The 27,263-nt window shown below is 39.4% G+C and overlaps 1 protein-coding gene across 3 annotated transcripts in view; it reads left to right on the top strand.

The window, feature by feature from the left end:
• The first annotated feature begins 1,946 nt into the window (after window positions 1-1,946).
• The window catches only part of ZMAT3 (zinc finger matrin-type 3), a 40,741-nt gene continuing 15,424 nt past the window's right edge, over window positions 1,947-27,263 (top strand). The window contains exons 1-5 of one of the 3 annotated variants that reach the window (XM_047730931.1): window positions 1,947-2,136; window positions 5,842-6,168; window positions 21,431-21,550; window positions 23,865-24,031; window positions 24,149-24,249. In XM_047730931.1, coding sequence (XP_047586887.1) covers window positions 5,899-6,168; window positions 21,431-21,550; window positions 23,865-24,031; window positions 24,149-24,249 — 658 coding nt within the window. In that variant the 5' untranslated portion in view covers window positions 1,947-2,136; window positions 5,842-5,898. Of the gene's footprint in view, window positions 2,137-2,176; window positions 2,401-5,841; window positions 6,169-21,430; window positions 21,551-23,864; window positions 24,032-24,148; window positions 24,250-27,263 lie in introns of those variants that run through there. The other 2 variants (XM_047730914.1, XM_047730925.1) reach the window with 2 other exon arrangements.

Here is a 27,263-nt window from a genome sequence, read left to right as displayed (position 1 = left end):
TCTGAGACTTGCTTTTTCTTTCTCCCTGTGGCAGGGAAGGAAATGCCCTAGCTGTTTGGGAAGAGTATAACACTAAGGGTAGAGGAAATGGAAATATATGTCTGTGTACAGAGCTGGAGGGTGAGGTACCTCAGTTAGTATGTCAGATTTCTATCCTGACATACAGAACTGAATTAAAGAATGAAATATACAATTTGAAAATTCCCAAGATATGTATCCTTTCTGTGCTTAAGACATTTGTAGGGCAGAATAGTGATTTCTTTAAGTAACTATAATACAGAGCAATAAATATTAAGTGTGTCATCAAAGTGTGCAGAGAAGTGCTATGCAGTGCATTGAAGACTAGGGCTTAAAGGGTAGGTAGGATTTAGAAATACAGGCATGGGGAGAAAAAGCACTTGGCATTCGAGATGCAGATAAGAGGTAAGTTACAAAGGCAGGAAAGTGAATGCCATGGATGGGACCTATCCATGAGTAAGCAACTAAATATGAGTGACTCTGTTTTGTTCATTATTAGGAGACTAATAGGATGGATAGGTTGGAAAGGCTAGCAGAGATCCAGCTGCAGTCCTAGCTAAAGAGTATAGACTGTGATGTGGCTAAAGACCATGCAAGAAAAGGGCTGGAAAGTGAATTTCAGCAGCATTTATTATTATAAAAGCAATGTGTCCCTTTAAGGTTTTGACACACAAAGTTTATATACATAAACAGTTGAGAGAATCAATTCAGAAAAATTCTGTTTTCTACCTAGGTGTGATTGATTACTCTCCCCAAATGGCCTGTGTACACTAGCTGTGTGTGTATGATTGCTAAACAATCATTGTATTTATGAAGTCATTTCTGGAAAACAGTCACTCTGGTTTGTTGGTGGTGGTCCTGGATGGCCTGTTTTTCATCAAAGAAACAAACTTAATTTCCTGCAGTAGTTGCCTACTGTTTGGGCACATTTCTGTACGTAGATCTCCTTGACATTTTAATTAATGATTAAAAAACAAGCACATGGCCATGTGAATATACTTAATGGCACTGAACTGTACACCTCAAATGGTGAAATAGTAAATTTATGTATATTTTGCCACCACCCCCCGCAGCAAATCTTCCTATGGAATAGTTGACAAATTAATAGAGGTTTAGAGCTGGAAATTCCTCAGTTCATATCTCAATGTCAACCCTACAAGTGTCGAGGTTGATTAGGAGAAGTGTGACATTCTAGCACCAGCCGATTTCTTTCTGGTCTTTTCTGTCTTGCAGATAACGATCTAGGGGTCAGGAGAAAAGTCTTCTCTATCTCTTGCCCACTGTAGTGCAGGAGTGTGTGTGTGTGTGTGTGTGTGCGCGCGCGCGCACGCACTCTTGTGTGATTGGAGACCACTTAACCGCTAGTCACTCTCTTCTTCATCCTGGGGAGAGGTGCCGTTTAAAGGTTCTGTCACACACTTTAAAGGATCCTGGACAATTTGGCAGGACCTTAGGTGGCAACCAGCGGACTGAGGGCGCGGCTGGAGTGAAAAAGGTTTGGATCTCAATGACAGGGGATGAAAAGTTGCAAAAGCTCTAAGCGTCTACTCTTGATCAACTTTCCAGGGTGTAGGTGATAAACAGCTAGCTCTTAGGACCTATTCGCTGGGTGGTGCACCCACCTTCTGCCTCGTGCTTCTTTCCCATCCCCGCCCCAGCGTCCCTGTGCTCGCGGTGCTCGCGGTGCCCGCACCTGTCCGGCGCGCACTCGGCCTGTGAACTCGGCCTATGAGAGGTGCTGGAGCAGCCGTGCAGCCCCCGCCGCCGCCACTGTTGCTGCTGCCGCTGCCTCTGCCGCCGTCGCCGTCGCCGCCGCCGCCGGGCCGGCCTGGCCTGGCACATGCGCAGTGGTGACGCCGGGCCGGCGCCTTCAGTCTCCTCCTTCGCCGCCTCCCGGTTCCGCAGTCACTTCCTGCAGCTGTTTCCCTGTGGGTCCGGCTGGACTGACTTTTGACAGTCAGCCTTCAGCTGCCGCGGGGGCTTGGCCGGGGCCAGCCGGGAAAGTTGCGCGGAGGGAGACAGAGTTGAGTCAGGCCGAGTCGAGAGCGCGGGGCAGACGGCGGCGGGCGTCCCGGGTGGACGCGGCGCCCAGACTCCTGGCGCGGCCGGCGGGTTCCGGTAAGTGAGGGCGATCGCGAGTCTCGGGGCATTTAGGACAAGCCGGGGATCGAAGGCGACCAGCGGTTCCTATCGGGTGCGGGCTTTCCACCTGCCCTCCACGTGACAGGCTTGCGCTGCTTTTATTTATACGTTTATTTTTGAGCTTTTCACGTGTACCATTCGGATCGTCTAGCGGTGCTGCTGCCTTGGCCCTCGCGTCACCCCGCCCGGTGGGAGACGGGGGGATTCCATCTTTCGTGATGGCATCCTTACGGGATTGAGGTGCGTGTGTGCCTGTGTGTGTGTGCGCGCGCGCGCTTGTGTGGATGCAGGCACACATTAGGAATGTAAGGTATATGTGGGCGATGCTGAAGTGTCTGTAGCTTAGACTCAAATGTGTGAACGATTCCCCTGGATAGGAACCGTCGTAGCTGAGACTGGAAAACATTCGCCAGTTCACCAAGGCCTTTCTTCCCCAGATCCCTGCGTTCTTTTCGGTCTTCCTTACAGGACATACCTTGCTTCAGCTGATTATTTTTCCAATTTTTCTCTCTCTCATTCCTTCCCCATGCGTTCTGATGACCTCTGAATAATGCTCACCGTTTTCGCCTCGTTTCCAGAATTCCCAGTGACTGTACAGACTTCCCTAGTTTGCTGAGGTGTCAATAACCTGTTCCTTTACACTGTTGTCTTTCCTCTGTAGATTTCTCCAGATGAGAAAGTGGTTGTCTTTAATACAGTATGTGAAGAGTAGGCCCCAGTCCAATCGTGAAAACTATGCTCTGACCATCCGTTTTCTTTAAACAGGGTACACTATGAAGCTTTGACTTTCTTTATTATCTCCTCAAAACCCCTTCCAAACCAGGACCTTAACCATCATAAAGCCTTCATTTATGTCACTTCAAGCATCAAATTGAATGCTTTTTAAGATCTGAGGAATATTTTATTTACATCAGCCATCGAGTTAGTTTCTTTTCATCTACTGCAGTAGTTGAACAGATCTGAGTCGCCTTTGCTTTGAGTATCTCTCTATTCCACCATCCATGCTTTCTCTAAAGGCTTGGTTTTATTTCTTTTAGATTTATGCCAGTTTTTGTTTGCTAGCATAGTGAACAGATGTAGTTGTCATGCACAGAGCCTTTTTGGGAGTTATATTATCATTTTGATTGTTGAATATTACAGGAAATAATTTTGGAATATCTAGCTATTTTTAAAAAATCGTAAAGGTGAAATGTGATAATGGGTATGTCTGTACGTGGCAAGAGTTTTTTTTTTAGGAATGCAGGGGATTTTATCAATTCTGGAGGGGGTCTTTTGTACCTCTGGGCTTTGAGACTGTCCTTTGTTTTGATGGAAACCTGTAGGCAACATTGGGGGAGATGCGTGCTGGAATTTCCTTAAGTGGGAGTGAGCTTTCATAAAACAAGTCCAGACATGTCTAGGCAATCGGTAGTATTTGATTTTGTTTATATTGTTGATTTCCTTTATCCTGATATTTCAACACCCTCCTCCATTTTCCGTTCTGAACTGGCAGCTTGTCTGTGGCAGTTTGATATCAGTATGTCTCTGTACAGGTGGTTTGTGTAGTCTTTTAATATTGTGAATTATTATAATTAGGTAGTTAACTTTTTGAATCCATGGTTTTTGTTTCCTTAGTTTTTCTTTTTAAAATGTCCATGCCTGTCTTTGCGTGATTTAATTGAGAGGAATAATATGATTACAGAGAATCTTTTTAAAGGTCCTAAATCTGCATTGCTTTCCTTTATGTTCCCAGAGATAGGGATAGCATACTTCTGATTAAGAATAAAAAATATTGTTCTTTTAAGTATTATGAATGAGAAGTACTGTTGAATATTATGACTAATTTTTGTACTTTGTCTTTAACTACATTATTTTCCCATTGCACTGATACCTCTGCTGCTCCCAGACCCTGAATTTAGTATAAAAGTTGTTACTTGATTGCAATTTCCATGTGTATACTTATTAAATGTGGTAAAAGAGATTTTTAACTTTTAAAAATTTTGGTTAATTTTGGTAAATGTATTATTGTAAAAAAAATACACATTTCTCTTACAGATGGAAAATTTCAGCCATTTATTTATTTATTTATTTATTTATTTTTTAAGATTTTATTTATTTATTTGACAGAGAGAGATCACAAGTAGACGGAGAGGCAGGCAGAGAGAGAGAGAGGGAAGCAGGCCTCTTACTGAGCAGAGAGCCCGATGCGGGACTCGATCCCAGGACCCTGAGATCATGACCCGAGCCGAAGGCAGTGGCTTAACCCACTGAGCCACCCAGGCGCCCCAATTTCAGTCATTTAAAATAGCCATATTTTATTCACCAAGGAAAGGGGTTTTAATAGTACTGAGAGAGTGGAAGGAATTGTGTATTTTGGAATTGGGATTTTAATTTGAGTTAATTAGAATCATGGAAACTCAGAACATGTACTGTGGTTCATTTTGAGATACTCAGGGCTAGAAAGCACCATCTGGGTGGGAGGCAGGAGAAATCATGTATAAAATCAAAGAGGTATTGGAACATATTGGATCTTTTCTGAGCAAAACAGAATAATCAGTTACTTAATAAAAAGGGAAAAGGAAATTGCTGAAAGACTGAGGAACTAGAATTAAATGGGGGCTTCTGACAGTGTGAACCATTACCTCAGAGGACATTTACTTGATACATTGTTTTATGCAGGTAATTTATGGCTAGAGGGAGAGAAGATATTCTGATTTTATAGGGGATTCATGAATATAGTTTAAGACCATCTGAGGTGGGGTCCTAAGCTCAACGGCCTACAGGGAGCAGTTAAGTAACACAAATATAGTACACTAAGCCGGAAGGAGATGGCTTGGAGAAGACAGACCTGGCTACTGGGGACAGTGCCTCTCCATTCTAATTAATTGTCCATGTAGGACCATGTGTCAGATGTTGCCAGATCATCCTTTTATCAGGAGAAGCCATGAATCTCTTGATTTTAAAATGTTGATGACTAATTCAATTTAAAAAGTGAAAGCAAAACACTACATTATATGTTCCAAACAGAGCACATCTGAGGCTGCCTGCGGCCTCTGCTATGAAGAATCATTCATTGGCTTCCCTCTTTAAATATTACTGGTTGATGGGAAGGAACTCTTTTATTTATTTATTTTTTTACACAGTAACTGAGTTCCTTGATATTTTAGCTAGCTCTAGAAGTGTTTTAAGGGTTCTGAGACACGGAAGTCTTTATTTTGCTGTTTTTGATTCCTCTAGATGGAAAGACCAATTTGGATGAAAAGGAGACATTTGCTGAGGTCCTTTGCCACTGGTGTTTTTGTCTGTGCTTAGTAATCATCGACAGTAGTTAAGTGTCAGTGTGCCTGAGGGAAGGGGTTTGGACTAGGTGACCTTTGATGTCCATTTCAGCCGTGTGACTTTTAGATTTAATTAGCCATGGATGCAATGCTATTAATGTCCGTGGGCCAGAGGGACCGCAGTTGGAGCTGGGCCAAGCAAAATAAAGTGAAATCTATAAGGCTGTTCTCCGTGGAAGAGTGTAGTGTCAGTGTGGATTAACAGATAGGGGAAGTCTGCTAGATGAAGCAAAAAGAAATCCCAAAGGTGGTTTGGAGAAGTGGAGGAAGGGGTCAGATGGTGTGGTCATTTACATGTTGTATTGCTGAGGTCGCATTGTTAAGTGGGCTTTTTTTTTTTTTTTTTTTTTTGCTGTTGATAAAGATTTGAAGATTTGAGTTCTCATCGCCCATCGGATTATGCCCAAGACTTTCCTACCCAATGATCCTCTTGCAACACGCCAGCCTTCCTCTGCCTAAGCGGCCCTCATCCTCTCCTCCTATGTCAGTGGCTGCCCGGTCTGCAGGAACTTTGCAGCTTCCGCCACAGAAGCCTTTTGGGCAGGAGGCTTCCTTGCCTCTGGCCGGGGAAGTAGAGTTACCGAAGGGAGGGGAGCAAGACTCTGCCCTGGAGGAGCTATGTAAGCCCCTGTACTGCAAACTCTGCAATGTCACCTTGAACTCTGCGCAGCAAGCCCAGGCTCATTATCAGGTAAGGGGAGAATGGAAGGCCAGGCATTTGGTGAGAGAACCTTTTAGGGCTTTGCCCATTTCAAAGTCTTTTCTCCAGATATGACCAGTTGTGCCTGGAATAATCACGATGGCTTAGTGAACGACTAGACATTAATTTGTTGGATTACAAGCATAATGTTCCCTACATTAAAAGAACACATCACTTTTCACAGAATGAGACGTCAACCTAACTGTGTGGCTTTTGATATCTTGCTAGTCATTGCATGCTAATGTATATCATCTATGCTTGTGTACAAACCTGTGATCCTAAGGTGAATAGTTTTTGAGACATGATGTACCAAACTCAATTCAGACTGTTTAGGAGAATTAGCCTAATGAATATTGCCTTCCAGCTAATTAATACAGTTTACATCGGTCGAGGTAATCTATAAATGTTATGCTTTTTCTCTTTGACCTCTGACTCTTCTTACATAACCTGTCACTGCTAAAGAAAACACAGGTATTTTTCTGTGGCTGGAATAAAATGACATTGGAATATTGAACCTTACCCTTCATAGGAAACATATTCTGAACTGATGATCGTTTCTGAGATTTAAAGCTCTCACCCCCATGTAGAGTATCTAGTCGAAAGGACAATTTTAAAGGGGTTATTACCTAAGAACAAAGAGAAAGCTAACCTTTGTCTAGAAAGAGAGAGTGCAGTATTTCTTTTTATTCTAGATTGCTATCCGTATACAATTATATAATTTCCTTTTTTTGGAGAAAGGAGACCCGAGAAGCAATTGAGGCCAAATGCCACTGAATGAAAGGATGTCTTCTGGGTCAGCACTGATTTGACTCTTTATTCTCTGCATGAATAGCCACAATCATAAGACATATGGTAGAGAGATGACTTAGGTATTTCTTCTATCGCGAGGCTCTGTCTGTAATGTAAAGTTGTTATTTACTCTAGGTGAAAATCTTTTTCTGTTTTGTTTGGATCCTAAAGACTGATGATTGTGTCACTTTGTGATTATACCTCAGAAATATTTTGAGGGTGTATTGTTTTCTCTAGGATTGAGGGGAAGACAGAATGTGTCGCTTGCTTCCCTGGTGTTGCCTTTGTTTGGGTTTGTTTTGCCCTCAGGTGTAGCGCATTGAGTTAATTATATCTCAGATTCTGGCATTTGTCCTCAGTGGTGCATAAAGGCATCTTCTGGTTTTATTTTTACATTTCCCCCTTCCTTCAACCTCACTCTCATTCCCTCTGTGTATCACTCTCCAAACCATAGTGGTTTGATATGGGTCTTCCTTTGCCTATTTTGCCATTTGAGGGGAGTTCTATTAGGATGCTGCTTCTCAAACCCAAGACACAGTGCTAGCTTTCCTCTTCATTTGTTCCTGTGACATATTCAGTGTTACAGCCTTAAGACCCCCTTTGAAAAAATCAAGCTTGAGATTTAAAGTTTTGGGTTTTAGCTGTATAAAGCCCCTTGTAAGTCATTAACTTGAGAAAAAACCCACCTTTGTGCCCTTTAAAGAAGAGTTGTTTACTTTTATGAGGTAAAACTCTTGGGCAATATGTAATTTTAATATATGTGTATGGGTTATATCTGTATCTCCTGCCTTTTTTTCCTCCTAATATCACTTTGTGTCTCCATAGACAGTGATGGATGCTTCTGGTTATGCATAGAGAGGATTCAGTTTGAGCAGGGTCATTGGATTATAAAGCTTAAACTAGATAAGAAACAGGATCTGCATTTTTTTCCTTTGATTCTGTGTTTTCATGCATGTGTGTGTGTGTGTCTCAGTAATCAGATTTTTAAGTGGAAAAGTTGGAGGAGAAGGGCAGCCTGTCATAGTGGATAATGTAAGCAGCCAAAAGCTTGGGTAAAGATAAAGAAGAAGATAGTTGGTATTAAGAAAGTAGAACCTGATGGAAAATTAAAAGTTTCATTTTTTTTTCCTAAGAGTTTGTTTCTAAGAGCTTAGAAGCAAAGATTTGAATGAAGTCAATGTTATTCTTAAAGAGGGAGGGTTTCTTTTTTTTTAAGATTTTATTTATTTATTTGACAGAGAGAAATCAGAAGTAGGCAGAGAGAGAGAGGGGGGGAAGCAGGCTTCCGCTGAGTGGAGAGCCCGAAGTGGGGCTCAAACCCAGGACCCTGAGATCATGACCTGAGCCAAAGACAGAGGCTTAAAATACTGAACCACCCAGGCACCCGTTTTTGTTTTTTTCTTTACAGAGAAACAGGCCAAAGAAGTTAGTATATGAAATATGGAGCAATTTCATTAGGATAGTATAAAAAAAAGTTAACTTTAGAAGTAAAATCTAGATTTCAGCAAAAATGATATGGTCAAGATGACAGAGTATGGATCAAAGAGTAGATCAGAATAATAAACAATTAGAGCATGAATATTACTTAGAGGTGGGGGAAACCACTATAGAGGGGAAACATAGAAATATCTACCTGAAGGATGCATCAAAGTCTCCGTACATGGTACAGAAATAGGCGGTGATTTTTAAATTTAAAAAGGCTACTAAAGACAAGGGTAGGACCAGCGAGTAAGGCTTACCAAGAACCAGGATTAGGCAGATTGACAATGATTCTAAGTAGACTAATACAACAAAGTGGTAGATGAGATGATGGAAAGTTTTATTTCTGAAAACCTGCTTTATCATTTTTAATATAGAGTGATACTAAGACTGCAAATTCACTATTTTAGTTATGTGTGAGATAAAAGGGGTCAGTGGTAGACTGTTTATAAGCTGGATACACATTTGTGTAAAGTAATAAATCACTGTGATTACATTTCTCCAAACAGTTGAGTCAGTTGGTGCCATTGTTGAAATTGCAAAGTTTCAAATTGCCCATGTATTGTTAACCAACCTTCACTCTGGTGTGAGTGGTGTTACACTAGAGTGTAACTGTGTCATATTCCAGAAATCCAGGACATACAATGGAAGCTGCTTGATAAACACTTCCTTTAAGCTCACTCTGACATCCCACTGTTCCTGAGTTGGGGCTGCCTTAGCAATGAAGCATGTGTATCTGTGATCACCACAGATTTAGTTTTATTCCCAGGACTTGTCACCCAGTCAGTCTGCTTCAGAATACCCTGCATTGTTGTTTTATTTTTAATGATATTGCATATTTTTACAGTCTCAAATTTATGGATTTAGTTATATCTTAAAATAAAAGCTTTGAAAGAAAAAAACATGCCTTCATTTTATTAAAATCTGTCTGCAGGCTTCAGGTTACTTAGGGCAAGCCTGGCATGGAGTAACACAACACTGTGTTAACAGCATACATGCCCAGAGGAAGAACTACTTTGGGTGGAAGGTTGTTAACAGAAATAAAACAAACAAAAAATGGGTAAATTTTGCTAGGGCGTCCACAGTGTAAAATAATGTCAACCCATGTATCTGCTAATTTGCATGTCCGTTTGAAAAATAACTACTCAGATACTCAAAGTACATTTCTAAAGTTTGTCATAAATATAGGTTTCTGTTTGTAATATTTAGCAGCCGAATAGTAATGTGCCATATTAATTAGATTAATTTGAAAGTGAGACAGAATGCAGGTTAAAAAAAAGTAGTTTTAGAGTTATGAGAATGCAGTTGATGTTATCCCAAAATTTAGAATACTGATTTTAGCACTTATATTTTAACATTGGTCACATTGGTAACATTGGTTTGGATGGCATGATTAGCAACTCTAATCTCAGCTAATTTTATGTTTTCAAAATTCTCCCACCTGGTTATTTTCCAAATGAACTTGCAATGGACTGAGCATAGTCAAATGGCACTTCATTAGGGGACAGAAGTTTTCCTTGATACTGCTGAAGGTTGTGTCTCACCAGTTCTCTGCCTTCCCATCCCAGTACCGATACCTCATTTCTTCTTCCAAAGAGTACATATCTCTTCTGACAGGCTGATTCCTCACCCTAGCTCTGGTTTTCATCACTGTCATCACTTCTTTACCTCAATCAAGTTAAAAACCTGCTCATGTTTTTCTTTGTAAATAAAAATAGCAACAACAGCCTTTTCTTTGCTTTTAATCCCTCTGGTTGGCAACTTTTCTCCTCTCCTTAGAGTTCTGACAGGTATAATTGTCCTCTCCTGGTCTTCATGTCCCATCTGTTCCCCAGCCCACCCCTGCATTCTGGTTTCATTCCAATATTCTACTGGAAGGGTCCTCTCCATGGTCACTTGTGACCTTACGGGGCAAATCTAGCTTTTTCTCACTTGACCTTTTGTAACATTTGCCACTGGTAGCAGTTCCTCAAAACATTTAACGAAATTTTAACTCAAAACAACACCTGGGGAACAAAGGCCATATAATGAAAAGCAGTAATCACCTGTGCTCCATTCCGCCTCCATCCCCATCTTTTCTTCTCCATTCTCTCTTCCACTTCTCATCTTGCCTTGGCTATAGTTTTACTTTGACACTGTTAAGGTTGATTGGATTTTTGTTTATTCAATAATAAATTAAGTTTACCATGCTATATTTGTAGGTTGATTCTAATTGTTGGAAATTGACATTCAGCATTTGCATTGCTATAACTAGGGAAATAATATTCTTTGAAGAGGTGTTTTCTTCTCTGTGTTTCCAAAGTCATGATCCCATGATACTCAAGAGGAATGTTCAAATGGATGACCCTTTCTTGAGTGCCACCAGTTACTCAAAATCATGTCCTTTTTAGTTTGTGTCATATGTGGGTTGTAACTTAAAAATAACCTTTTGTTTTTCTTGAGTTTCTGAAACTTTAAAAACAGGGAGAAGAATCTTATGCTTTTGTAAAAAACAACTACTAGCTTCTTAATCATTCTTTTAATTGCTTACAATCCTTTTCATTAATCTTCATTAAACCCACTGATTTCCTGTTCTAATTTGGACTAGTTGTTTCATAACTGGATCTTGACTTTATTGTGTAGCTTATTGTATATCCTAGAGTTTTTATTTGCTTTTCTTCTTTTTCCTTCTTTCTCTCCCATAATGTAACTTTATCATAACCCCATTTCCCTCTCCAAACTCTCATACTTTCCACTGTGGAATTCCTGCTTTATCCTGGATCCCCCCCATCTTCCTGTTCCATATGCAACTGATTGCTCCCTGGGCTTGCTACACAGCTGTCAAATTTGGATTTTTCTTCATTGCCCTCTGGCTTGGGCTACAATTTTCTAAATATGCATGCTTTCTATTTTTCAATCTTGTTTTGTTGGAGTACATCTTGACATTATTTGAAGGAAGAAAGAATAAATATTAATGTATATTATAATATATCTCTGTCTTTAAAATAAAGTGAGAGAGTAATAAGACATAAATTTTTTTCTGAGCTCTTGTGTGTCTACAAATGTGTGTATTATGGCTTCATAGGTAACCATTCATTTTCTGGTTGAAAGTTACTTTTCCTAAGAATTTTAAAGGCTGTACTTAATTGTGTGTACATGTGTGTGTTTGGGTATTTATTTATTTATTTATTTTTAATCTAGTATTTCTGAGGAGAAATCTTACTCTGATTCTATTTTCATTTGTGGGTGACCTACTTTGATTTTGGGCTTTTTTCCTCCTGGAAGCTCTTAGGCTCTCCTTTTGATCCTTGATATCTGAAATTTTACAATGATGGATGTGTTTAGTTGTGCATCTTTTTTTCATTTGTCTTGGTCAGCACTAGAAGTTCTTTTCCATTTACATATTGCTGTTTCTCTTGAGCTCTGGGGAATTTTCTTTGATACTGTTTCCTTGATAATTTCTTCTTTATCTCTTTTCCTGGTCATTCTATTAGCACTAGCCTGGACTAGCTGGATTGATTCTTTATATTGCTTATCTCTCCTTTCTTTTATCTTTACTTTATTCCTTCTTTTATACCATAAGAGGTATTCTTGAATTCTAAATCTATATTGAATTTTTTAAAATTTTGACATTTATGACCTTAATTTTTAAGGGCCTTTTGATTTCTTTTTTTTTTTTTTTAAGATTTTATGTATTTATTTGAGAGAGAGCATGAAAGGGGAGAAGGGCAGAGGGAGAAGCAGACTCCCCGTGGAGCTGGGAGCCTGATATGGGACTCAATCCCGGGACTCCGGGGTCATGACCTGAGCTGAAGGCAGTTGCTTAACCAACCGAGTGCCCGGGGCACCCAAGGGCCTTTTGATTTCTTATTGTTCCCTTTACTAGCATCTGTTTTATAGGCTATTAGTTAAGAATATGAAATCATGGACTTTGGGGTCAGACTAGTCTTCAAATTGTAGTCTTATAACTTACTAGATGTGTATCACTGGAAGAAATATTTCCTAACTTCTCTGTGTCTCATGAAGAAGAATTTGTTGATGATACTAATGATACTGCACCTTAGTGTGTATAAGACATTTAGAACAGTTCCTGGTATCTGAGATGGTGTTTAATACTGTTGAGTTTTCTGAGGGAGCAGTGGAGCATGGTAGTATGGGCTCTGGAATGAGATTGTCCCCAGCTCTGCCATTTACTTGTGGCTTTGGTCAAGTGTTATTTTATTTTATTAACTTTTCTGTTTGAATAACATTTAACTTACAAACCAGTTCCAAAAGCAGTCCAAAAAATTCCTGCATGTACCTCATCCAGATTCCCCAAATGTTAATACTTACGTAACTGTCCTACAATTATACAAATCAGAAAATTAACTCTGATAACAATAATATCTAATCTACAGACTACGTTTCACCAATTATCTAACGGTGTCCTTTTTTTTCTGGTTCCAGGGTCTGATCCAGGATGAAATTTTGCGTGTGGTTGTTTTATCTCTTTTAATTTAGACAGGTTTAGTTTTTCTTTGCTTTTAATATAGTCTTGCAGTTTTTGAAGAGTTGTTTTATAGAATATCCCAATTTGAGTTTGATTGATGTTTTCTCATGATTGCATTCAGATTATGTGGCTTTGGGGGCAAGAATATCACAGGTGATGTTGTGTCTTTACCAGTGCATCGTATTAGGAAAGATGTGAATATTTTGTATCACTGGTACTATTACTTTGGTCACTGTTTAAGATGGTATCTGCCAGGCTTCTTCTTTGTAAAGTTACTGTTTTTCTTCTTGTGTTTAATAAGTATCATGTGGGGAGATACTTTGAGACTCTGAATATTTTATTTCTTATGGTGTTTTCATTCATTAATTTTAGCATTCGTTGATGATTCTTCCCTATAGTGATTATTACTATGGTGTTTGCCAAATGGTGGTTTTCTTTTTTAATTATTTTTTTTTACATGTATTGGTTGGAATTTTATTTTAAAGAAGAAATTCCTGCTTTCTTAATTCATTCATTCAATCACCATAGATTATGGATTCTTATTTATTCTGGGATGTAATCTCTTACTATCATTATGTGTCCTGATGTTTATTTTTTTCAGATTTGACCAGTGTGCGCCCCTTCAGGTTGGTGGTTGTGTCCTTTTGACATGACCCTGTAATATTTGTTGTACTTCCTTAATTCCTGAGTACAAAAGATTCCAGGAATTTTCTTGTATTTTCCCCATGCTGGCCATTTCTTCAAGGAGCCAGGTTTCTTTTATTGGAAAATGGTATTTAGAAACCAAAACCTGAGTGCAGGGTATGCTTTTCACTACTGGGATATTATTGTTTTTAGATCTTCTCAGTGACAGAGCTAGTAATATTTACCTATGTATATACATTTATATTTATCTACATGCACGTAATGTTGAAAACTGAGTTCAGACTGATACTTCCAATTTCAGTACAACACAACAGTGTACATTCTAACGTTCCATCTTTTCTTAATTTTTCACTCCTTTCTTCAGTGGGGAAAAACCTAGGCTTTCATTAACCACAAAACACACACACACACACACACACACACACACACACACACACACACACACTTTCTTCCTCTCTCAGTATATATAGTTTGACGTTTGATAAGCTATATGCCCATCAAAAACAAACCTACTAACCAGGGGATAGCATTTGTGAATTGTTCTTTTTGTCTTTAGGATGTTATATTGTCAAAATACTGTTTTACAAAGTTACTTAGGTTACAGAGTTGCTGCCTGCTAAGGTTCTTGTTTTGTAAAGTTTTTCTTTACTATTTTTCTTCTTGTGTTTAATAAGTATCATGGAGAAGTTACTTAAAGACCATGTGAATAGTTTTTTTTTCCTCCCCTCCCCATTCAGTATGGTTATGTTATTCATTTTTCTATATAGTTAGATTTGTTTGCTTCTGTTTATATTTCATTTTTGATCCTTCCCTATCCTTGTTGACTTTGATTCTTTTTCTAAGTTTATGAAATGTTAATATAATTATAAAAGTCAGAACAATACAAAAATGTATATGTAGAAAAGTGTCACACTCTACCATTGCTTATAGTCCTCATACATTTTTATTTTTTACTTTTATTTTTTGAAAGAGAGAGAGAGTAAGTGAGTGGGAGTGGGGAGGAGTAGAGGGAGAGAGAATCTTAAGCAGGCTCTATGTTCAGTGCAGAGTCTGATGAGGGGTTCAATCTCATGTTGCAATCTCAGTGTCAGATAGTTAACGACTGAGCCACCCAGGGATCCCTTCACACATTTTTAAATGATTTTACTACCCTGTTCAGTTATTTAATGTGTTATTATCTGGGGTTGTCAGTTTTTAATGATATCCGAGCTAAATTGTGTATTGCAGAATCAATGAACTTATTCTACCTTCTTCTTCCTTTTTCTGTCTCTCTCTCTTTTTAAAAGATTTTATTTATTTATTTGACAGAGAGAAATCACAAGTAGGCAGAGAAGCAGGCAAAGGGGGAGGGGGAGGCAGGCCACCCACTAAGCAGAGAGCCTGATGTGGAGCTTGATCCCAGGACCCTGAGATCATGACCTGAGCCCAAGGCAAGAGGCTTAACCCACTGAGCCACCCAGGCATCCCTTTTTCTGTCTCTTTTTTGTTGCATTATTTCCATTGTGTCATAACATGTAATATTTGAACATTAATCTTTCACCCTCATCTCCACCTTTAATTCAGTCTTCGATCTACAATTATATCCATGAAAATATTCACCATCAGCCTTTTCGCTGAAGTTTTCCCAGTCATTTCTTGGTTGAACGAAGCTCCAAAAGATTCCTCAAGCAGGACTTAGGAGTATTGAATTCCTAGGGTTATGTTATTTTTAAAATGCTTTTCTATAGTCTTGACTCTTGATACAGGGATAGTTGCCTGTACATCAAGCCTTAGTTCACACTTTTGTTAAGTTTAAGAAAAAATACTTCTCAACTACTGCCTTGTTTTACATATTATGGATGACATTCTAATTCTTACACATTTTTAAGTTATTTGATCCTTTTGCCTGGAGAGCTTGAAATGTCATACCTTTTAAAAGATATACTTTAGATCTGATTGTTTTAGATTATTTTTCCCAGATACTTGGTGTGCCTTTTCAGTATGTGGATTCAGGTCTTTACTTACCTTTGGACAGTTTTCTTGGATTACAGTTTCAAATATTAGTTCTGTTTTCTTGTTTTGTTTTTGTCTCTAGGGACTCTGGTTTGACATAAAGTATTTCTTCTTTATCTGTTTCCCATTTCCATTGCTTCCTCTCTGATCCTTTAAAATTTTCCTACATATTGTTTTATTTTTGTGAGAATGAGCAATTGCTCACTGGGATTTGATGTTTTTCCCTTTTTTACTTATGGTTATTTTGAAGTCTGGGCATTCTGTGACTTCTGGTTCTGTGGAGGGCATGGCTTCTCTGTATTTTATTTGTTTTTTTTACTATTCTGTATTGTTTAATGAGGGCAGATGGGTACACACAAATCCAGGCACCTGTTGCTGAGCTAGCTGAAAACTCTTGGGCAAGTTTTTAACTATCTGAGTTTAGTTTCCTCATATGTAAATTGGGGATAATAACACCTACATGAAAGAGATATCATGAATATTTATTTAGAACACTGCCTGACATATAAGTGCTCAAAAATTGTTTGTTGCCATTATTATTGTATGTTATAGATGTAATATTGGCTTGAAAACTGTGAATACTGCCTTGGAAATAAAATATTTGATACTCTCTAAAGTTGACTCTTCCCGCAGTAATGTGTACCTGACCCTCTGCTTTTTCAGGGACATGCTTTAGTGTTTGCACCATCTGTTCTTCGGTCATGCAGATGAGCCTAAGTAAAACCCATCTTTAAGACTAATCTTCCATTGACTATTTCCCCCTTCTAACTCTCAACCCTATCTCTGCTTCCTGTCATAGAACTCTCCTGAATAGTTGCCTATACTGGTTCTTTCTACTTTTTCACATCTCCCATTGTCTCCCCAAGGCACTCCGAGTGACATTTTGACCCCTAATAATCTACTGAAATGGTTCTAACAAAGTTACTCTTGACCTCTAATTTTTAAATCCCAGCATTACTTCTCTGTCCTGATGTTACTAACTCTTCAGTAGCATTTGACCTGGTGAACAACTCCTTTTTTTTTGTTAGTTTTAAATTATTATAAAATACTTCAGACATAAAAAAGTACAAAATAATATAATGAACATGTATATTGCCATCTAGCTGAAAGAGTGAAAACTATCCATTCAGCTGAAGCCCCCAAGCATCTCTTCCCAATTGTGTCCTCTCCGATACTCCCAGATGTAGCTACTATACTGAATTGATATTTATTGTTCCATTACTTCCTTTGTACTTTTGCTACATATGTGTTTTCTTATGTACTATGTAGTGGTTTTCATGTTTTTAACTCCCATATTAAAAAAGTTATTTTCACATATCTTCTTTTGCAACTTGTTCTTTTCATTCAGCATTTTGTTAGGAGAATCATTCATGTTGCCATGCATGGCCCTGGAATGTTTATTTTCACTACTATATAGTGTTCCCTTATATGAATAGACTGTAATTTATGCATTATCCTATAGATGGATACTTCAGTTATTTTTTTTTAAGATTTATTTGTTTATTTTTAGAGACAGTGTTTGAGCAGGGGGAGAGCCAGAGGGAGAGGGAGAAAGAGAGAGAGGGAAGCAGATTCCCTACAGAGCATGGAGCCCGATGTAAGGCTTGATCCCATGACCCTGAGATCATGATCTGAACTGAAGTCAAGAGTTGGAGTCCTATATATACAATGAATATTATGCAGCCATCAGAAAGGATGAACACCCAACTTTTGTATCAACATGGACAGGGCTGGAGATTATGCTGAGTGAAATAAGTCAAGCAGAGAAAGTCAGTTATCCTACGGTTTCACTTGTGGAGCATAAGGAATAATGTAGAGGACATTAGGAGAAGGAAAGGAAAAGTGAATTGGGGTAAACCAGAGGGGGAGATGAAGCACGAGATACTGTGGACTATGAGAAACAAACAGGATTTTGGAGACGAGGGGGTGGAGGAGATGGGTGAGCCTGGTGGTGGGTATTAAGGAGGGCACATACTGCATGGAGCACTGAGTGTGGTGCATAAACAATGAATCTTGGAACACTGAAAAAAATTAAAAAAGAAAGTGTAAACAAAGACTTTTCTTTATCTTTAATGTAAGCTGCCTATGAAACAAAGATTCTGTGTTTTTATCAGATTTTTGATTACTTAAGGAACTGAGTCTTTGCTATTAAGAGAGCCAAGTGTTTTACCACCGTGTGACTTTTCGTATATGTTAAATTTCATGGGAAGCATTGTGAAATAAGAAGTGATACTAAATTTTCTTTAGAGTATATTTGTATGAAATTCCTAAACCTGATGTGCCCTGGTATTATGGTGTCAATCATCATTTGAAAATGTCTCTCAAGGAAATAACCAAATTCTCTTGTCAATTGCTGAAATAAAGTCTCATCAGATCCTTAACCCCCCCCCCCCCCCCAAACAAAAAACAGCTCACCTATTGTGGAAATTGCTTTTCCTTATAGTTTTACCAATGAAGTGTATATATTAAATACTTCCAGGGTGCCTGGGTGGCTCAGTTGGTTGAGCCACTGCCTTTGGCTCAGGTCATGATCCTAGACTTCCAGGATCGAGTCCCACATCGGGCTCCCAGCTTCTTGGGGAGTCTGCTTCTCCCTCTGACCTTCTCCTCTCTCATGCTCTCTCTCACTCATTCTCTCTCCAATAAATAAATAAAATCTTTAAAAAAAATTTCTAAATACTTCCAGGTCATTTTGCCAGTGTTTTTATAACCTTATGTAAAATAAATAACCAGTAAGTTAAAAAAAAAAAAAAAGTTGGTCTCCTAACTGACTGAGATGCCCTGACACTTCAATTATTTTTCCTTTTCATTATAACTAACTAATAGTCCTCCTATGAACATTCTTACAGATATCTCCTTGTATGTAAGTTTCTGGTGATACCTAGAAGTATAGTTTCTGGGTCATAATATGTCTAACTAGATTCTCCTTTTTTTTTTTAACATTTTATTTATTTATTTGATGCAGAGAGATCACAAGTAGGCAGAGAGGCAGGCAGATAGAGAGAGGAGGAAGCAGGCTCCCTGCCGAGCAGAGAGCCCAAGGCGGGACTCGATCCCAGGACCCTGAGACCATGACCCGAGCCAACCCACTGAGCCACCCAGGCGCCCGTAGATTGTTCTTTTTTTTTTTTTTTTAAAGGGGGAAGTTTTTTTTTTTTTTTAAAGATTTTTATTTATTTTACAGAGATCACAAGTAGTCAGAAATGCAGGCAGAGAGAGAGAGGGGGAAGCAGGCTCCCCACCGAACAGAGAGCCCGATGCGGGGCTCGATCCCAGGACCCTGAGATCATGACCTGAGCTGAAGGCAGAGGCTTAACCACTGAGCCACCCAGGTGCCCCCTTAGATTGTTCTTTTGAAGCACCTTATTCTAGGCTTCCATAATACTCCCCACTTATCTGGTTTTCACTTTGACAGGCCAAACATTCTCAGTCTCATTTTCTGGATCTTCATTCTCTATATTATATTATCCTAGGGCTTTGTCCTTAGTTGTCTTCTCTCTACCCAGCTCCAGCTTTGATTACTCTGATTTATCCCCCATGCTAATCCCAGGTTGATTTTTATCAAATGCAATCTAATCATATAACTACTTTGCTTAAAGTCCTTCAGAGGCTCCTGTCTGCCTATAAAGTCCAAGATCTATTTCACCATTAAGCTCCCTAAGTATCTCAACTCCTACTCTTCTCCAAAGGATCCAGAAGATCATCTCTCCTTGTGGTTTTTTAACCTTACATGCTGGGCTTTTGATCATAGTATTTTTTCTCTTCACAGTTTTCTTTCCCCTTACTCCTTACCTGCTTGGTAAACTTTTGCTCATTTTAAAAGATGATTTGATTTTCTCCTTTTCAGGGAGCCTTCTCCGACACATTTAGGCAGAAGTAAGAAATTCCTTCTTTCTGTTCTCCTGGCAGTTTATTCATTATCTCTTTTATAATACTTGATTCATTTATTCAACAAATCTTACTGTGTGCTAGAAACTGTTCTAGACATCAGGAATAGAAGAGTAAACAAGACAGGTCCTTATTTTTAGGAGTCTATATTCCAGAGAGTACAGAAGAGAAACAAGTAAACAGACAATATCATTTTAGATTGTTCTAAGTGGCAGTAGGATAAACCTGACTGTGTGATGGAGAGCATGTTGTGCAGAGGGTGGGAGGATGGCGGGACACTTCAGATTCAGAGACATGCCATTTGAGTTAAGATCTGAAAGGAAAAAAGGAGCCAGCCAAGCAGAGATCTGCGAGAAGAACCTTCTAGGCAAAAGGAACAGCAAGTACAAAGGACCTGAAGCTAGAATGAGTTTTATTTCTCATAGTTCTGGAGGCCTAAAGTCTGAGATCAGAGCAATAGCATGGTTCCAGTGAGGTCCTCTTCCACACTGTAGACGGTCAACTTCTCCTTGGATCCTCGCATGGCAGAATGAGAGAGAGGGAGCTTTGGGGCTTCTTTTTACAAGGGCACTGATTACCCTTATGACCTAATCACCTCCCAAAGGCCCCACCTCCACATACCATCACATTGGGGTTAGATGTCCACATATGAATTTTGGTGGGACATGGTCATTCAGTCCACAACAGAGGTGAAGACAGATAATTTGGGAGCTACTAACTTGTCAAGATTATATTTTAAAGCTATGAGACAGGGGAAAATAATGTAGATGGAGAAGAGGGCCAAGGCTGGAGCTTTGGATGTTGCAGCATTGAGAGAATAAGTGGTGGGTAAGGAGGGCATCCTAGGAGATAACAGAAAGGAGTATTCATGGTGTTGTGCTGGCCAGATTTAGAACATGGTGAAGGCACGGATGTACCCCTGGATTTGACTCCCTGGAGGTCACCATGACCACAGCAAGAGCACCTGTAGGACATTCCAGTGGTCAGAAGGTAGAACTCATCTCCTTACTTTAACTGCTTACATATATCTGTCTTCTCCTCTTGAGGTGTGCTAGTCCTTTTTATTTCTAGGGCTTAGCATATAGTAGATGGTGAAAGACTGTTTGCCTAGTAGATGGTGAAAGACTGTTTGCCTACAGGTTTGAAGTTTACAGTGCAGTCTGAAGAATAACACATTGTTTCACCCTCATTTGGAATGCTTTCAGACCAGTGGCCCTTCCCTCAAATTTCCGTCAGTTCAAGGAATATAATAATGTGAATAACTACTTAAACAAAACATGCTGGAGAGGTGAATGCATCTTAACAGTGGTTTACAGTGCTTCCTGAAGTAGTCAAAGGTCTTGCTTTGGATTCAGAGGGCCTCCTGAAGCCCCTGCTCCATTACCTAGCCCAGCTGAAGGAAGGTGCCAGCTCAAGTCCTCCACACTCTGTGGATCGCAGCTCCTCACCTGTCATATGTGGATAATATTAACAAATTCCTCTTACAGGAATTTTTGTCAGCAGCAAATGAGCTAATGCACACAAGAGCCCTTTGCAAGTAAAAAGATACTCTGTAAGTGCTATTTTTGTAAAAAGAATTGGATTATCCATTTCATTACTGACTTATAAAATAGATTAGATCACAGTGTAATAAAATTTGTATTTAGGCAGTGGCATATGAATGACAAGTTGGGGGAGGAAGTAGATCACTGGAAAATGTGATACTTTTCCAGAAATATATAGGAAATTAATTTCTTTTGGGTTTGTTCTCTTATCTTTCCCAGATAAATCTTTCACTTCTGTTAGAACTGAAGTGTAGACTCTTTTACTTTAAGATCTAGTGGGCTCTTTGCCCCGGTGTTGCATATATCTGCAAGAATAAAATGTAGTTAATATTGCTTGGGTTTTTTAATTTTTTCCCATTTTTTCTATTACTATTATTTTTTTAATGGATACATGAACTCTAGTTGACACATTTTTTCTTGGTGACTACTCATTTCACTTTGGTTCTAGGGTAAAAATCATGGTAAGAAACTCCGAAATTACTATGCAGCCAACAGCTGTCCTCCTCCTGCCAGAATGAGCAATGTGGTGGAACCTGTGGCTACTCCAGCTGTTCCCGTCCCTCCACAGGTGAGACACACATATCAGGGTGGGAGTTGTCTTCTGCACACATGCTCATGGATGAAGTTTGTCATCCAGAGGCCTGTCAAGGTACAGTTGGGCGAATACTCCTACAAGGTTCTACTTGGCACTTTTAACTCCTCAAACTGTAGTGCAGTGTTTAAAGCATGCCAACATCCATGACCTTGAGATTTCTCATTGGCTTTGGTTGTGATGCATGAAATGAAGAAAGAAATATTGTTACATATGGCTTTTTCTTGGCATGTCTTAGAATTCTGGGTTAAATGACCCTGAATGTCTAGGCTCTGCCCTGAATGAAAAAAGAGGTTTTCAGTATTTATTTCTTTATTGTAGTTAATCCCACTTACTTTATAATTTGCCTTCTAGCAAGGTCAGTTTTTTGAGATTGCCCCTTTCTTCACACTATGGAGAGAACCTGTATAAACTTTTTCTGGACTTTAATATAATGACACACACTTGAGATTCACATTCCTTTCACTGGTAGATAAAGCAGATGTTTTAGGCAAGATAATGCTGTACTTTAATAGCCTCTGAAATATGGATTGTATTCCTTAATCTGTTTTTGTCCATAGAACAATACATGGTCATAAATAATAATAGCTCTAATCAAGTATTTACTATGCCAGGCACTCTGCTTAGCACTTTTCTTACATTACTTCGTTCAGGGCTGGGACTAAGGTGAGATGAGGGATGCCCTTGACTGAGGCCCAAATTTGAGAGGGAGCCAAAACAGTAATGAAGATAAATATTTTAATGTACTACTTTAAAATTCCAAATGAATCCGAAAAAATCAGTGGTAAACGAAATGTCAAAAACTTAAAGCTGGGTAAGTATTACTGATTTTCCTTTTGCCTCAGGCTGCAGTATAGCTTGGCATGGCACTGTGACTGGTCCTGTCTTTAATTAAAATTTTGATATTTTGTTTATGATGATTTCTTATATTAGGTTTGATTTATATAAGTGTTCCATTAACATATTATTTTATCTTGATTATTGAGTTTTTTGATGCACCCTTAAATTTTATGCCCATGGAAAATGCTTGCCTTGCCTTAATCTAGTACTGGGCCCTAAACTTCATTTCATGCTTCCAAGAACTTAAGAGGTATTGACTTGACTACTCCGAGTATAATTCATGGGCTAGCAGCATTTGTCTCACCTGGAAGTTTATTAGAAGCTCAGAGAAGCAAGTAACTTTTCCATGGTGTTACGTGTTTTGTGACGTGGTGGAACAAGAATTTCTTTCGACCTTGGACCTCTGCTCCTAACCTCCATGGTGTAATTTTACCTTCCCTAATGTCAGTTTTCCAGTCTTTAAAACATGGATGGCAATACCAGCTTTTCCTCCTCACGAATTTGTGGGATAAATGAGAGAGGATAAAAACAGAATCAAAGAAGAGAAAAATACCCGGACAGATCTTCAGGCTGAGAAGTTTTCAGGGCCCTGATTCTTGCTCTGGACAGGACAGCCGCTCCCAGCTTGGGACAGTTTTCAGCTTGCTCCCCCTCCTTGAGGGAACCTCCAGAGCCTTCTTTCCTAGCATAGCCCTTTGTGATTTTTGGAGACTGCTCTTCTGTCCCCCAGAAAATCTTCCCATCCTGGTGAAACCGTGCAGTTTCCTTCAGCTGGTCCTGACAGGATATGCTTCCAGACTCTTTATTAGGTATTTTATTCTCCTCTAGCCCAAATCTAGTTTGTCTTTTTTTGTTTACCCAACAGTATTTATTGAGTACATACTATCTTCCAGGCACTGTGTTAGGTTTCTCTGAACTCATTTCTCAGCCTGAATATGGTTGCCTGTATCTGCTGGTTATTTTTCCCTACTTATATTATATCCATAGCTAATTTGTAGACTTTGTGGGGGACAGAGGCTCATTTGTAAATATACATCTGCTTATCCCTACTGCATTAGGTAGCAAGCCCTATAAACAGTAGGCATTCATTAAATGCTCGTTGATGGATTCTGGAAGGACTTGATCTTTCTGGTAATGTGATTTTAGGGTTTTCCTATACTGCCCTGAATCTTCTTTGCTTCTTTTAAAAAATTTCTCCATGGAGATAGCAACAAGCCATTAATAGGTTTGGTACAAAGGTGATTGTAATACAAAACCATGATTATCTCCCAGCCTTTTCCCTTTGTTGTTGCTGTTTTTCTGGAATGAATTACATCCTCTCCTTATAAAGCTGAGTGCTTGTGGTCATACCATAACCTTTGGTTATCTTTCAACTCTTAGAAACTTTGAGGGGAAGGAGGGCAGAAGCTCCACATTTTTTTAACTTTGTCTCTTGTGTCTTTGATGTCAGATGGGCTCCTTTAAGCCTGGAGGCAGAGTGATCCTGGCCACGGAGAATGATTACTGTAAGCTTTGTGATGCCTCCTTTAGTTCTCCGGCTGTAGCTCAGGCTCACTATCAAGGGAAGAATCACGCCAAGAGGCTGCGGCTGGCGGAAGCTCAGAGTAACTCATTCTCGTAGGTATTGCCATTTTCTCTCAGGCCAAAGTGTTGTGTAAGACTGTCTTTAGAGAAAAAGAGTTGAAAGGGATCCTTGTTTAGAAGTCTCACACTTTTCAAATTTCTTTTCTCCAGGGAGTCCTCAGAGACCGGTCAGCGGCGGACCCGGAAAGAAGGGAATGAGTATAAGATGATGCCTAATAGGAGGAATATGTATACAGTACAGAATAATTCAGGTACCTTGGCCACATTCTGGAAGTGGTCTTCTTCTTTTTTTTTTTTTTTTTAATTTTTTTATTTTTTCAGCATAACAGTATTCATTATTTTTGCACCACACCCAGTGCTCCATGCAATCCATGCCCTCTACAATACCCACCACCTGGTGCCCCCAACCTCCCACCCCCCACCCCTTCAAAATTCTCAGATCGTTTTTCAGAGTCCATAGTCTCTCATGGTTCACCTCCCCTTCCAATTTCCCTCAACTCCCTTCTCCTCTCCATCTCCCCTTGTCCTCCATGCTATTTGTTATGCTCCACAAATAAGTGAAACCATATGATAATTGACTCTCTCTGCTTGACTTATTTCACTCAGCATCATCTCTTCCAGTCCCGTCCATGTTGCTACAAAACTTGGGTATTCATCCTTTCTTTTTCTTTTTTTTTTTTTTACAGCTTTATAAACATATATTTTTATCCCCAGGGGTACAGGTCTGCGAATCGCCAGGTTTACACTTCACAACACTCACCATAGCACATACCCTCCCCAATATCCATAACCCCACCCCCTCTCCCAACCCCCTCCCCCCATCAACCCTCAGTTTGTTTTGTGAGATTAAGAGTCACTTATGGTTTGTCTCCCTCCCAATCCCATCTTGTTTCATTTACTCTTCTCCTACCCCCTCGACCCCCCATGTTGCATCTCCTCTCCCTCATATCAGGGAGATCATATGATAGTTGTCTTTCTCCGATTGACTTATTTCGCTAAGCATGATACCCTCTAGTTCCATCCACGTCATCGCAAATGGCAAGATTTCATTTCTTTTGATGGCTGCATAGTATTCCATTGTGTATATATACCACATCTTCTTTATCCATTCGTCTGTAGATGGATATCTAGGTTCTTTCCATAGTTTGGCTATTGTAGACATTGTTGCTATAAACATTCGGGTGCACGTGCCCCTTCAGATCACTACGTTTGTATCTTTAGGGTAAATACCCAGCAGTGCAATTGCAGGGTCATAGGGTAGTTCTATTTTCAACATTTTGAGGAACCTCCATGCTGTTTTCCAGAGTGGTTGCACCAGCTTGCATTCCCACCAACAGTGTAGGAGGGTTCCCCTTTCTCCGCATCCTCGCCAGCATCTGTCATATCCTGACTTGTTAATTTTAGCCATTCTGACTGGTGTGAGGTGATATCTCATGGTGGTTTTGATTTGTATTTCCCTGATGCCGAGTGATATGGAGCACTTTTTCATGTGTCTGTTGGCCATCTGGATGTCTTCTTTGCAGAAATGTCTGTTCATGTCCTCTGCCCATTTCTTGATTGGATTATTTGTTCTTTGGGTGTTGAGTTTGCTAAGTTCTTTATAGATTTTGGACACTAGACCTTTATCTGATATGTCATTTGCAAATATCTTCTCCCATTCTGTCAGTTGTCTTTTGGTTTTGTTAACTGTTTCCTTTGCTGTGCAAAAGCTTTTGATCTTGATAAAATCCCAAAAGTTCATTTTTGCCCTTGCTTCCCTTGCCTTTGGTGATGTTCCTAGGAAGATGTTGCTGCGGCTGAGGTCGAAGAGGTTGCTGCCTGTGTTCTCCTCAAGGATTTTGATGGATTCCTTTCTCACATTGAGATCCTTCATCCATTTTGAGTCTATTTTCGTGTGTGGTGTAAGGAAATGATCCAATTTCATTTTTCTGCATGTGGCTGTCCAATTTTCCCAACACCATTTATTGAAGAGGCTGTCTTTGTTCCATTGGACATTCTTTCCTGCTTTGTTGAAGATGAGTTGACCATAGAGTTGAGGGTCCATTTCTGGGCTCTCTATTCTGTTCCATTGATCTGTGTGTCTGTTTTTGTGCCAGTACCATGCTGTCTTGATGATGACAGCTTTGTAATAGAGCTTGAAGTCCGGAATTGTGATGCCACCAACTTTGGCTTTCTTTTTCAATATTCCTTTGGCTATTCGAGGTCTTTTCTGGTTCCATATAAATTTTAGGATTCTTTGTTCCATTTCTTTGAAAAAAATGGATGGTACTTTGATAGGAATTGCATTAAATGTGTAGATTGCTTTAGGTAGCATAGACATTTTCACAATATTTATTCTTCCAATCCAGGAGCATGGAACATTTTTCCATTTCTTTGTGTCTTCCTCAATTTCTTTCACGAGTACTTTATAGTTTTCTGTGTATAGATTCTTAGTCTCTTTGGTTAGGTTTATTCCTAGGTATCTTATATTTTTGGGTGCAATTGTAAAAGGGATGGACTCCTTAATTTCTCTTTCTTCTGTCTTGTTGTTGGTGTAGAGAAATGCAACTGATTTCTGTGCATTGATTTTATATCCTGACACTTTACTGAATTCCTGTACAAGTTCTAGCAGTTTTGGAGTGGAGTCTCTTGGGTTTTCCACATATAGTATCATATCATCTGCAAAGAGTGATAGTTTGACTTCTTCTTTGCCGATTTGGATGCCTTTAATTTCCTTTTGTTGTCTGATTGCTGAGGCTAGGACTTCTAGTACTATGTTGAATAGCAGTGGTGATAACGGACATCCCTGCCATGTTCCTGACCTTAGCGGAAAAGCTTTCAGTTTTTCTCCATTGAGAATGATATTTGCGGTGGGTTTTTCATAGATGGCTTTGATGATATTGAGGTATGTGCCCTCTATCCCTACACTTTGAAGAGTTTTGATCAGGAAGGGATGCTGTACTTTGTCAAATGATTTTTCAGCATCTATGGAGAGTATCATATGGTTCTTGTTCTTTCTTTTATTAATGTGTTGTATCACATTGATTGATTTGCGGGTGTTGAACCAACCTTGCAGCCCTGGAATAAATCCCACTTGGTCGTGGTGAATAATCCTTTTAATGTACTGTTGAATCCTATTGGCTTGTATTTTGGCGAGAATTTTTGCATCTGTGTTCATCAAGGATATTGGTCTGTAGTTCTCTTTTTTGTTGGGATCCTTGTCTGGTTTTGGGATCAAGGTGATGCTGGCCTCATAAAATGAGTTTGGATGTTTTCCTTCTATTTC

Source organism: Lutra lutra, chromosome 1 (genome assembly GCF_902655055.1).
Source record: "Lutra lutra chromosome 1, mLutLut1.2, whole genome shotgun sequence".
NCBI lineage: Eukaryota > Metazoa > Chordata > Mammalia > Carnivora > Mustelidae > Lutra > Lutra lutra.
The sequence above is the reverse complement of the archived record's forward strand: the minus strand, read 5'-3'. Positions and strand labels throughout refer to the sequence as shown.